General features: G+C 50.4%; 1 protein-coding gene across 3 annotated transcripts in view; it reads right to left on the bottom strand.

Annotated features, from left to right (window-relative positions):
• Positions 1-7,302: 7,302 nt before the first annotated feature.
• The window catches only part of NISCH (nischarin), a 30,597-nt gene continuing 26,659 nt past the window's right edge, over positions 7,303-11,240 (bottom strand). Inside the window, exons 18-21 of one of the 3 annotated variants that reach the window (XM_048957368.1) lie at positions 10,946-11,099; positions 10,238-10,366; positions 9,228-9,389; positions 7,303-8,052 (exon numbers count right to left, since the gene is read on the bottom strand). In XM_048957368.1, the coding sequence (XP_048813325.1) occupies positions 7,424-8,052; positions 9,228-9,389; positions 10,238-10,366; positions 10,946-11,099 (1,074 nt within the window). In that variant the 3' untranslated portion in view covers positions 7,303-7,423. The other 2 variants (XM_048957369.1, XM_048957370.1) reach the window with 2 other exon arrangements.

Genomic DNA, 11,240 nt, shown 5'->3' with positions numbered 1-11,240 from the left:
GATGCGCGGCGGCCAGCGAGAGCCGAAGGGGGAGGGAAAGCGTCCAGACGACCCGGCCGGCGGGGGATGGCGCGGGGACACCGGCCGGAGAGCGCTGGGTGCACGGCGGAGTGCGGAAGGAAGGTTTGGAAAGCTGGATTTAGACGAGGCCGCTAACGCACCGTGTTGCGAGAGCGAAGGGGGCTGCGACCGCGCTCGGGGCTGCACGATGGCTGTGGCACGGCAGCAAAACGTCACGCGCTGCGCTGGGTGTGTTGGGAGAACACACTGGGGGCAGGAAGAGAGCGGCGGGCTGCTTCTCTGGGCAGTTGGACCGACTAAGTAAAGGGTGGCCATCCCGCTTAGGAGCAGCGGCAGCACTGGTATTGCTCGCACAGGAGGCGTGACGCCGGACTTTGGGACAGAGAAGAGTGGCTCACGCGCTCGATGGGCTGCGTCACCCCAAGCCTGGCAGCATCCCCAGAGCAGCAGCAGCCCTCAGACCTGAGGCACTGCCCGAATGCAGGAGGAAAGCCCGGGTCCTGGCCCACCCACAGCCAACAGCAGCCACGGGTCGGGGCCAGAACCCAGCTCAGCCTGAACCGGGCTAGGGGGAGGAAGGAGTGGGTTGGGTGCTGGGGAGAAGAGATGCCCGTGGTTGCAGCCCCTAAAGCTGCCCACCTCGGGAAAGGCAGAGAAGAACCAAACCGACAGTGGCATGATGGAACTGTCACTTTTATTGATGGACTTTGATGACTTTATACAGCAATTGGAGCTGGCACACGGCCGCTCCTATGACATCAGTGGGGCCGGCGGTTGATGTTCCGGGCCCGACGTGGAACCCGGGAGCGGCTTCGGCCCCAGGCTGGCCGTCGCCGCCTGGACCGGCTCCTGCGGTGTCTCTGGGGCTGGCTGTTGGTCTCTGCAGCCCGATGGTCCAGAGGCGAGCGGCTCCGAGTCCTGGCCCGCTGTGTCTGCCCGGAGAGCAGCTCAGGCACCTGGGAGCTGTGATCTGGTCCCGATGGTGCCTGGTTGGTGGTGTCGGAGCTGCTGCTCTCCTGTCCTGTAGGGCCTTGGGATGGCCCCAGTCCCTGCTGGCTGGTGGTGTTGGGGCCAGCGCTGTCCGCATTGGTGCTGGAGGCTGTAAGGGGAGGCAGGAAGGTGAGCGGGACAGATGTCCAGCCCCGGGGTGGGACAGGCTCTCATCCCTCCTGGGCCAAAGGGACTTGAGCAAGGCCTCGCCTGGCCCCAGCCCAGCAGCACGCAGCCGTTTGCCTCTTACCGATGCCCTCTCCAGCACAGGTGTTGCACTCCCATGCAGATGTGCTCAGACTCAAGTTGGAGCAGAGTCGATGGGTGCCTTGTGCAGCGCAGGAGCTGCAGAGGAGCAGCTGCCAGGGCCTGGGGAAAACAGCGGGTTGTGGCCGTGAGGACAAAGTGAGCTGAGCCAGGGAGCGCCCGGCACGGCTCTGGTGCTCAGTGTGTGCTCTCCCAGCCCGTGGTGAGGCTGTGATCCCACGCAGAGCCCCAGAGGGCTGCTGAGGTAACTCACCCGTCTCCCTCTTGTTGTTCCCTGCCGCCTGGGTAACGGCAGTCGCTGGCATCGCAGCGCCGGTGCCTAACTCCCAGGGATGCGTAGGCACGGTTGTTCTCCCACTTTGGTTTTCTGCCAGAGAAAGGAGGGAATGTGATGAGCTCCCAGTGCCTGTAGACTAAGACTGAGCAAAGCCACCCCCGCAGCCAAGGGCCAGGCCTGCTGGGGCAGTCCTTGGGCAGGCACAGCTCTTGTGCCCTCATGTGTCGAGAGCTGGCTGAAGGCCACCCACCTGGCTGGGATGTGGATGCCCAGGTTGATCATTTCCTGAATGAAGACCTCTCTGTCTCGGCAGAGAGGGCACTGGAAGCAGCGAAGCCCAGCGCTCTTGGCCATTCCCTGCAGCAGAAACACAAGCAGTGTGAGCGTGAGCCAGGCCTGGTGCTGCTGAGCGCCTGCCTGCCTGCTGGGCGAGGGGAGAGCTCCTACCTGGATGCAGGCACGGTGGAACCAGGCGTGTTGGCAGGCAGGGCACACCATGGTGCTGTACGACCTGCAGACCCCCACGGGCTCCATGCAGATGATGCAGGTCGTGTCCTGCGTTGGCGCTGTCTCCACTGGCTGCTGTGGGAGGTGCTCCCAGCAGAAGGACCTGGAGGAAGATGGGAGGGACGGGCAAGGTGAGAAGTGCTGCCAGGAGGGCAAGGAGCCCCAGGCCTTGGCTCTGGCTCTGCCAGGCTGCTGGGAGGCGTCACGGCGCACTCCTCGCTTCTTTGGCTGGTGCTGAAGCAGGGGTTGGAGGCCCACAGGCGATGCCTGGCAGCCCTTACCAGTGTCGGTCAAAGTGCTGGGTGACGCATTGACCCTCGTTGGCGCAGGGGAAATGGAAGCTGCGGTTGCAGCCCGTCTCCGCGCAGGTGATGGTGGCCCCGCGCTGGCCACAGACGAAGCAGAGCTGTAAAGAGCAGAGCATTTCCCATCAGCTGCAGGCTCAGGGCCTACGCAGCGGGCCCCGCACCTCTGTGCAGGGCACGGGATGGGGGCAGGGCTGGCTGGCACTCTGCAGAGCTGCCTGCTGAACAGGGCTGGTCTGCAAGAGCAGGGATTTCTCTTGGGGCTGGCTGGAAGGGCTGGGATTGCTTTCTTTGGACCAGGCTAAGCTCGCCATGCCTCCACTGGCACCAAGCTCCCTGTTCCGGTGCGGTGCTCACCGTCTGCTCTGCCTGCCTCACGGTGCGTATGAGGTCTTCAACGTGGAACAGACCTTTATTTTGATTGTCTATTCCATGTTGACAAAGACCGTTGGCAAATCCCTGTAGAGGAGGAAAGAGCATGATGTTATTAATGCAGAAAGAAGGGAAGCACTGGTTGGAGGAAGATATCAGGAGGCACGAGGGAACTCACCACACAAAATGCATGGAAACACATCCCATACATCTCGTATCTCCTGCCGAAGATGGATTTCTGGTTATCCACTCGGCCACAGAGCACGCATGCTGGAGAGGAGAGAGAAACAGCAGTGAGCACCTTGGGAGGAGGCTGTCCCAGGGGCTGCTGTGTGCCAGCATGCCAGCAGAGGGGCAGGGCTGGTGGCCATGGAGAGGAAGGGGCACTGCAGGCCCAACGGCACCAGCAGACGGCTACAGCCAACTGTGGACTCCTGGCCAAGGAGCAGAGGGGCCCTGCGTGCCCCTGCCTCCCATGTCTGCCACTGGCAGACCCCCAGCACACCTCTGCCCTGCGTGCAGGGATACTTTGCTCTCACCTGGCTCACTCGAGCCGGTGGCATCCTGAGTCCCCTCGGACATCGTGTGCACAAACGGCGAGCACTCGCAGAGTGTCTGTCCCAGCAAAACCAGGCTTTCTCCTCCGCGTGACAACCTAGGGGAGAAGCGGGACGAGGCTGAGTTCTCAGCTCAGGCCCCGAGCGCTGGGGAACCCTCCTCCCTGGGCAGCCTCAGGCAGCCCCTTCCTCCCTGCTCACCTCACCAAGTCGCACTGAGCTCGGCCTGAGCCCCGCAGCCTTGGCTCTGTTCTGCACCCCACAGGTCACAGTGGCCGTTCCGTGCCACCCTCTGTGATGCCATCACACCTCACCGGGGCTGAGGGCACCCAGGCAGCAGGGCGGAGGCTCTTGCAGCCAGCGCAGGGTGAGGGGCCCGGTGCTGGACGCAGCCCCACTGGAGCCCAGCGTGTTGGTGCTGCTGAAGGCACTGGGCGACACGTCCACCCTCCTGGCCCCACCTGAGTGCTGCCGGGCCTGTGGCTCCAGCAGTATCCCAATCAAGCGCTCATCTTTTCCCGTGACGTTTTGTTGCTTGCTGCTCATTACCTCTCGCTACAATAAATGACTCGATTCACAGAATCACAGTGTCCCTGTGGTTGGCAAACACCTCTAAGATCCCCAGGTCCCACCGTCCACCCCCCACCTGCCCACATCCCTCAGTGCCACATCCCCACGGTTCTGGGACGCCTCCATGGGCGCTGACTCCCCCAGCTCCCCATACAGCTGTGCCAGTGCCCGACCGCTCTTTCAGCAAAGACCTTCTTCCTAGGATCCAGCAGGATCCCCTGGTGCAACTGGAGGCCATTCCCACTCCTTGCATTGCTGCTACCTGGGAGAAGAGGCCGACCTCCACCTCACTTCAGTCTCCTTTCACATAGTTATATGGAGTGAGGAGAACTTGTTTTTTTTTTTCCCAGGTGCTCATTTGTTTGGCAAAAGCTTCATTTACGTTCCAAAACTTTATTAGGTCAAAACCTCTACTGTGTAGAATACAACCTCTTGTGGTAATCTGGTGGATTTCTATGATAGAGCAACTGCTCTGGTGGATGTGGAAGGGCAATGGATGTCATCTACATCTGGTGATCTTCAACATCTTCAATGACAGACAGTGGCATCGAGGGCACCCTCAACAAGTTTGTGGATGACACCAATCTGAGCGGTGCAGTTGATACATTGGAAGGAATGGAAGCCAACCAGAGGGACGTGGCCAGGCTGGAGGAGTGGGTCCATGAGAACATAAAGATGTTCAATAGGGCCAAGTGCAGGGTGCTGGGTTGGGGCAATCCCAGGTGTTTATACAAACTGGAGGAAGATCTCCTGGAAGCAGCCCTGCGGAGAAGGACCTGGGGGTCCTGGCGGACGAGAAGCTGGCCATGAGGCAGCAGTGTGCGCCTGCAGCCCAGAAGGCCAGCTGTGTGCTGGGCTGCATGAAAAAGGGGCGGCCAGCAGGAGAGGGAGGTGATCGTCCCCCTCTGCTCAGCTCTTGTGAGGCCCCATCTGCAGCGCTGCGTCCAGGGCTGGGGCCCAGCACAGGAGCGGGTCCAGAGGAGGCACTGAGATGAGCAGAGGGCTGGAGCAGCTCTGCTGTGAGGAAACATTGGGGGAACTGGGCTTGTTCAGCTTGGGGAAGAGAAGGCTGCAGGGAGAACTCATAGTGGCCTTCCAGTACTTGAAGGGAGCATATAAACAGGAGGGGGAATGGATGTTGGTGGATGGTGACAGGACAAGGGGGAATGGTGTTAAACTGAGGCAGGGGAGGTTTAGGTTGGATATGAGGAGGAAGTTTTTCACCCAGAGGGCGGTGAGGCACTGGCACAGGTTGCCCAAGGAGGCTGTGGATGCCCCATCCCTGCAGGCATTCAAGGCCAGGCTGGATGTGGCTCTGGGCAGCCTGGGCTGCTGGTTGGTGACCTGCACACAGCAGGGGTTTGGAACTGGATGAGCACTGTGTCCTTTTTAATCCAGGGCATTCTGTGATTCTATGATCATCAAAAATCTCTGCTGCACACCTTGGAATTGGTTGCAGTTCTTAGTGAGCTCCCATTGATCCAGACTGTTGTGTTTGGTTCACTAAAACAAGGACAAATATCCCACTATTATATACTTTTTTATTATTATTATAACGTTTAAAAGAAAAATGTATCTAAAATTGCTTAGTAACTTCTATAACATAGCCATTATATAATGTATATGCAGCCCAGGACAACTCCTCTTCACTCAGTGCAGCGCAGGCAAGGCAGCAGGTTGGGCAGCCAGCAGCCACGTTGCACATCTGTTCATCTGCTACATTCTCAAGCACGTGCAATTAATACTGAGTTGCCAAAGAATCCTCTTGGGTGTTATCTAAAACAATTGTACCAACCAATTAAGAGTGTTAGTGGAGAACTAATTAAGACCTGAGCTTAATTATACCTACTTCCTTTTTTTAATTGCAAAGCTTTTTCTACCTAATTACGGTTGAGCTTAAATATATATATGTACACTTGGTATTTTAGGTAACAGAAGACATTCTTCAAAAGAGAGGAAAATACAGTTTATAGTAATCACACTCTACTGTAACCATTCAGCTCAGGCTAAGCCCAGGAGCAGCAGGGCTTCCTCTAATAAACACAGGATAGCAGCAGATGAGCAATGCTCTGGTTATTATGGAGCTCCACAGCATCCCACCATACAATTTTTGACTTTGGCTGCTTACTTTGTTGTCATTCTTGCACTGGCTGCAACACTCCTGCATGCAGACCCTACAGAGCACAGCCCAACTCCCTATTAGTAGGGAGAAATGCTCCATAGAATGAGAGAGATGCTCACAACTTTGGAGAAGGCTCTGAGGAACCTGTTGGAAGGATGCCCTGTCCCAGGCTCCAGAGGTGCATTCCAACCTGCTTTTTTATATTTTAGAAGATCGTCAGTTTTAAACAGCATCAGCTGGTTGCGTATATTTCAGAACAGCTCATCTCTTATGTAAATATGCAAATGTAATACAATGAAACATTGAAGTCTCATTATATGAGGACAAACTCTTGAGTAGTGACTTTTTTCTGTTATACTGTCACAGGAGGCTGAAACTTGCTGGGCATACAAACACCTCAGGTTAAGGATGACCGCCAGCTTGGAAAGCAAATCCCTGCCTGTGACAAAACCCGACATGAATCCCTTTACACTGTGTTCAGAGGCTGCAGATTCTGTTTCCACAACTCAACAGCATTTGGGAACCATTACACACTTGCTACAGTAGAAACCATTTTCTTTTCCTTTGTCCCTTATTTCATCCTTTATAATACACTCCAGGAACAAAATGCACCACTGAACTGTACATGGAGTATCCTGCAAACAAGATATACTTGAATTAAGACAAGGCCAAGAGACAACTGTCAAATTACACTTTATTTGTATTGACAAAGTAGGCAAAAGAAAGACTGGGTGTTCAGCGATACAAACTCATTATTTGCTGACAAAATAGTTTTATAGTCATCTTGGTTATTTCCACTTTCAAGGCCATATACTGAGCAGACTTTGACAGGCAATCCTTTCTCCTGTGCTAAACAAAAGAATGTGCATGAAACAAACTCTGTGTGGAAAAAGTGTCGCCTGCTTGCGCTGGAGATTTTGTTGCCAGGCTCGTGATTGGCAGCAAATCATTACATTTGGCCTTAGAATGGAAGAAATACATAAAACAAAGGTCATTAAATAATAAGCGTTAGCAGCATACCCAAAATACATCTTGTACAAATACCATTGCACTGGAACATACACAAGCATTTACCATTATTTACACATTGGAATTTGTATAGAATAGCAAGACTGATATATACAGTAAAATCAGCAGAAACCTCAACAGCCCTAGAAGACAGCATATCTAGTGTTGACTCCTTGATTTTTTCCATACAGTTTCCCAGGATGTCTCATGAATTTTGTCACTATATGCTACTGCATAAAAAACAGACTTCACAACAAGTCCAACCTCCAGCTCACACCTCAGAGCGGTCGCACGGACTGCGCAGTGCCCTAGGAAGCACAGGAGTCCAGTTCAGCTCCTTACTGAAGTGACAGAACTTGACAGGCGCTCTTTGAAACGCTGTGCTTCACTTGAGAACAGGCACTGCAATCACCGAGCTGGGCACGAGTTACCCAGTGAGTTCCAAAGGCAGTTCCCTACCACACAGTATCTCCCACTGTCTTGCAAGCAATGAAATTAACCTCTCTCGACTTTCTGCACTTGGAATAAAGATGTACCACTGGATCTCTCTGTTCCTGATGCCTTCTTGTTTAGCATTTCCCTTTGGGGCACCGTCAGCGTCTCCAAAGTGATTCAGCGCTAAGTTCTGCATCAGGTTCTGATTCTGAACATCATCAAACACAAATGTAAGGGCCTGTGGATACGTTTGGTAACCCATAAGTACTCTGTCCAAGTCCCGGATTCGTCTGCCGTCCGCAAGCCGATACTTGTCTCTCTTTGGAGGCTCCTTAGCAAATTCAGGCAGTGGATAACAGATATAATCTTCATCAAAGAGGAACAAATCGGAGCTGGTTAGTATTAGTGTTTTAGGTTGAAGTGGACTAGTGTTTTGGGCAGATCCTTCCACAGGACTGACTTGAAACGCCAACACATAAAGGAGGATATGGAGAGACTGGAGCTGAGTTAAGCCATCCATCTTCTCTGCCACTAGAAAAGCAAGGTCCCCAATCTCCTCTTCATTTGGATAAATAAATTTTACTCTGCTAGAGTGAATCAGTTCATAATTCTCCATTTTTCCTGCAAGAATAATAATATGTTCTAATAAAGCTTAGTAATATACAATACTTTAAGGATAAGCAACAACGTTTGGCTGTTGGCTGCATCAGGAAGTGAACTTTACATTTACGCACGTGTAGTTTTACTTTGACATACTGGAATCATTTTATTTGGATTGCAGGTATTTACTGGAGTCTGTTGTGCATTACCTACCTACAGCTCTCACCACAACTAGTTCCAGTGACAGTAGAACGGACAGAAGGAAATAAAACTGAACTCGTGTATCATGCTATCCATCTTCCTACCAGCTGAGTTCCTCAGCCTCCTCCTTACCACTCCCTAGTTCCCAATTGACTGAAGGCATCACCATACCACTGGACACAAGTTTTCTACTTCTTGGAAGCAGAATTAAAAAAGAAGACAGTGCTCCTGCAAGAACTGCTTTTATATCCCTAATTAATGAGCACATCCGACAGCTTTGGGGTTGAGTTCTGGAGTGGCAGGAGGAAATACTGCAGTCCCTTTCTCCTTTGTAGTCCCTTCCTTGAAGGAAGGCTGCCTGCTTTCTTCACATAAATCAGCTGGTGTAAGGAATGGGGTGACTCCTGCCATCAGACCTTGCACTTTTTGGATTTACACACCAAAAAGGAGTTACAATAACAATCATTCTTCAGGAAGAAGTTGCTTTATTTTGTGACCTTCGGTCAGAATTGTGAGCAAAGAAGTTTCACCTTACATTGGAACCAAACTTAATGCTCCTTATGGAGGTCTGGTTTTTACTTCACTACGTTGCTTCAGAATGACAGAATTACTTCATCTGACCCAACAAGGAGAACAGCTTTCAGGCTGTATTCACTGTTCCCTGCTGACAGACTTACAAGGCTTTTAGAGGTTGAAACACACAGTGAGAGCTGAACTACTCCACTCTCCAAAACACTGCATAGGAAATGCAGTTTTACCTAGGCAAAAAAGGCAACCAACTTTACATGTGCAAGACTGCTTATGTTTAGCAATTCTTCTCAGATAAGGCACATTTAAGATAACGATTAAGGTAAAGGAGTTTGAATGAAGCATCAGGAACAAATGGGAATCAACTGACACATGCACCTCTCCTGAAGGCTTTTAATCGCTGCACTTCGGAAGATGCTCTCAGCACGAAGCCTGAACAGCCCCAGCCACGTAGGAAGGATACTTACCAGTGGTTTTACTCCCAAATTCAGAGTAGAAGTCTTTATCTATTGGTTCTGGTGAAGGTGTGCGTGCGAGCAACGACAGGACTGCCATCAGCTGCTGCATGAAGGCGTGAGTGTTGTAACTGTCTCTCGTCAGGCAGGCGACTATGTGATCTGCAGACTGTCCTGAACAGAAGACCACATCAACCATTCATACATTCATATGGGGAATTACCACAACCTCTTCACCAACAAGCAGCTGTCTTAAAATATGTCTTGTAAGCAATTTTTCTCCTGAAAATAGGCATCATGGAATAGTTTTGTGAATACAAAATCTTCCAATCCTTGGAAAAGGACAACTCTCACAAGCTCTAGAAAACAAGAATATGAATTCTTTTGGTTTAAAGTGATGTACACTTAGGATTTAGGTTTGACCAGTGCTCTACAGGCTCATCCTTATGTTGTTACAATTTATGAAGGTCATTTTTTTTCCTCTAAGATCTCTCCCTTTGTATGCTGGCCATACATAAGCTAACTTTAAACACATTTTCACAAGGTCTTAACAAAACTGGAAAGGTATTTCAGAACACAAATGCATGACTCACAGGAAGTGGGACTCTAGGGTGAAGTGATACAGCCCTGAAAACACACCTGTGTCACTTCAACTAAAAATTAAGTTGGCATCCTCACTCCTGGAACCTCATCACCTTATTTTTCATCCCAAAAAGTCAGCCACCAACTATGCATTTTGCACCGTGGGCAATATCTTATAGTTTAATGCAAGCCAAAGCCTCAAAGCAACAAGACAGTCCTCGGAATTCCTTTTAATCTGTCATTAAGTCAGGATAATTTAAGAATTTCAAGATACAGATTCCCATAGTTCCTGAACTACAGGATGTTGCAAGCCTACTCATACAGCACCATCAGCATAATTCCTTTTCAGAAAATGAAGTGAAAATAACACTTCCATCTCAAAGGTAATAATCCATCCAGGCAAGATATGGAAAAGGAAGAACTTACAGCATAATACATACCAGTAATTCTGAAGTATTGGTCAAACAGGCCAACGTTTACTGACTGCAGATCATTCAGCTTTAGCACAAGGCAGCAAGAGAGGTGGAAAGAGTTATTTTCACATTCTGAGTTTTCTTGGTTCCAAAAATCTGTTGAACGTATGGTAAAGTCAAGTGAAAAAGATTAATTTCACTTCTTTCCATGACTGTAATTGTAATTTTCAGGAAAAAAAAAAAAAATCACAGGTAAATAAGGAAGGTAGAACAGCAGCTAATTTCCAAGCATCCAGTCTCTTAGCAAAGGGCGTTTCCTGAAGAACCACAGCAATTCAAATCAGCAGGTCTCACTTATCAGTACAAATAACACTTGGGAACCACTACCATGACTACAATACAGTAATTCTCATTATCCTTCATTTGCCATTTTGCTTGGGGACAGGTTCCTTAACTGCTCAGCTGAGGACTATCAAGTGACACCTGAAAGAAGCCTGGACACGAAGGCACAAAAAGGTTTGAGAAAGAGCTGTGACTCAAAACCCCAAAGCTGACTTTTTTTTTTTTTTAAAGATAAAAGCCTCTTTTTAAAGATAAAAGCACTTTGCATAGGGCAGACTGTGCCACTCATCCTCAGCCACGAGTATCAGCCAAGTCTGGTAAGCTCCATACAAAGAGTGGACGCAGATTAAGCCTGTAATCTCACCAGGGGATCAAAGCTAACAGCTGCCTTACCTGACTGATGCTCATCAGCATGATTGAAAGTATCATCCAACAGGAAGTAAATAGCCTTTGTTGAGAGAAGCACACAAGCCATCACTTCCACACTGGGAGTTTTGTAAAACAGAACTGAAGACCACATGAGGTGCCTCAACTCTTCATTCTCCACCTAAGACATAAACAGTATTTAGCAAATAACTTCACACTGATCTTTCAGACAGCTTCATTGCCTCACACGCAGGTTGAGATGGCTAGGAAACCTGTTCCAAAATTTGAAATAGTGCAATATGTTACAATCAGAGCAGAAGTT

The sequence above is a fragment of the Lagopus muta genome, chromosome 11, assembly GCF_023343835.1.
Source record: "Lagopus muta isolate bLagMut1 chromosome 11, bLagMut1 primary, whole genome shotgun sequence".
Taxonomy (NCBI): Eukaryota; Metazoa; Chordata; class Aves; order Galliformes; family Phasianidae; genus Lagopus; species Lagopus muta.
The sequence above is the reverse complement of the archived record's forward strand: the minus strand, read 5'-3'. Positions and strand labels throughout refer to the sequence as shown.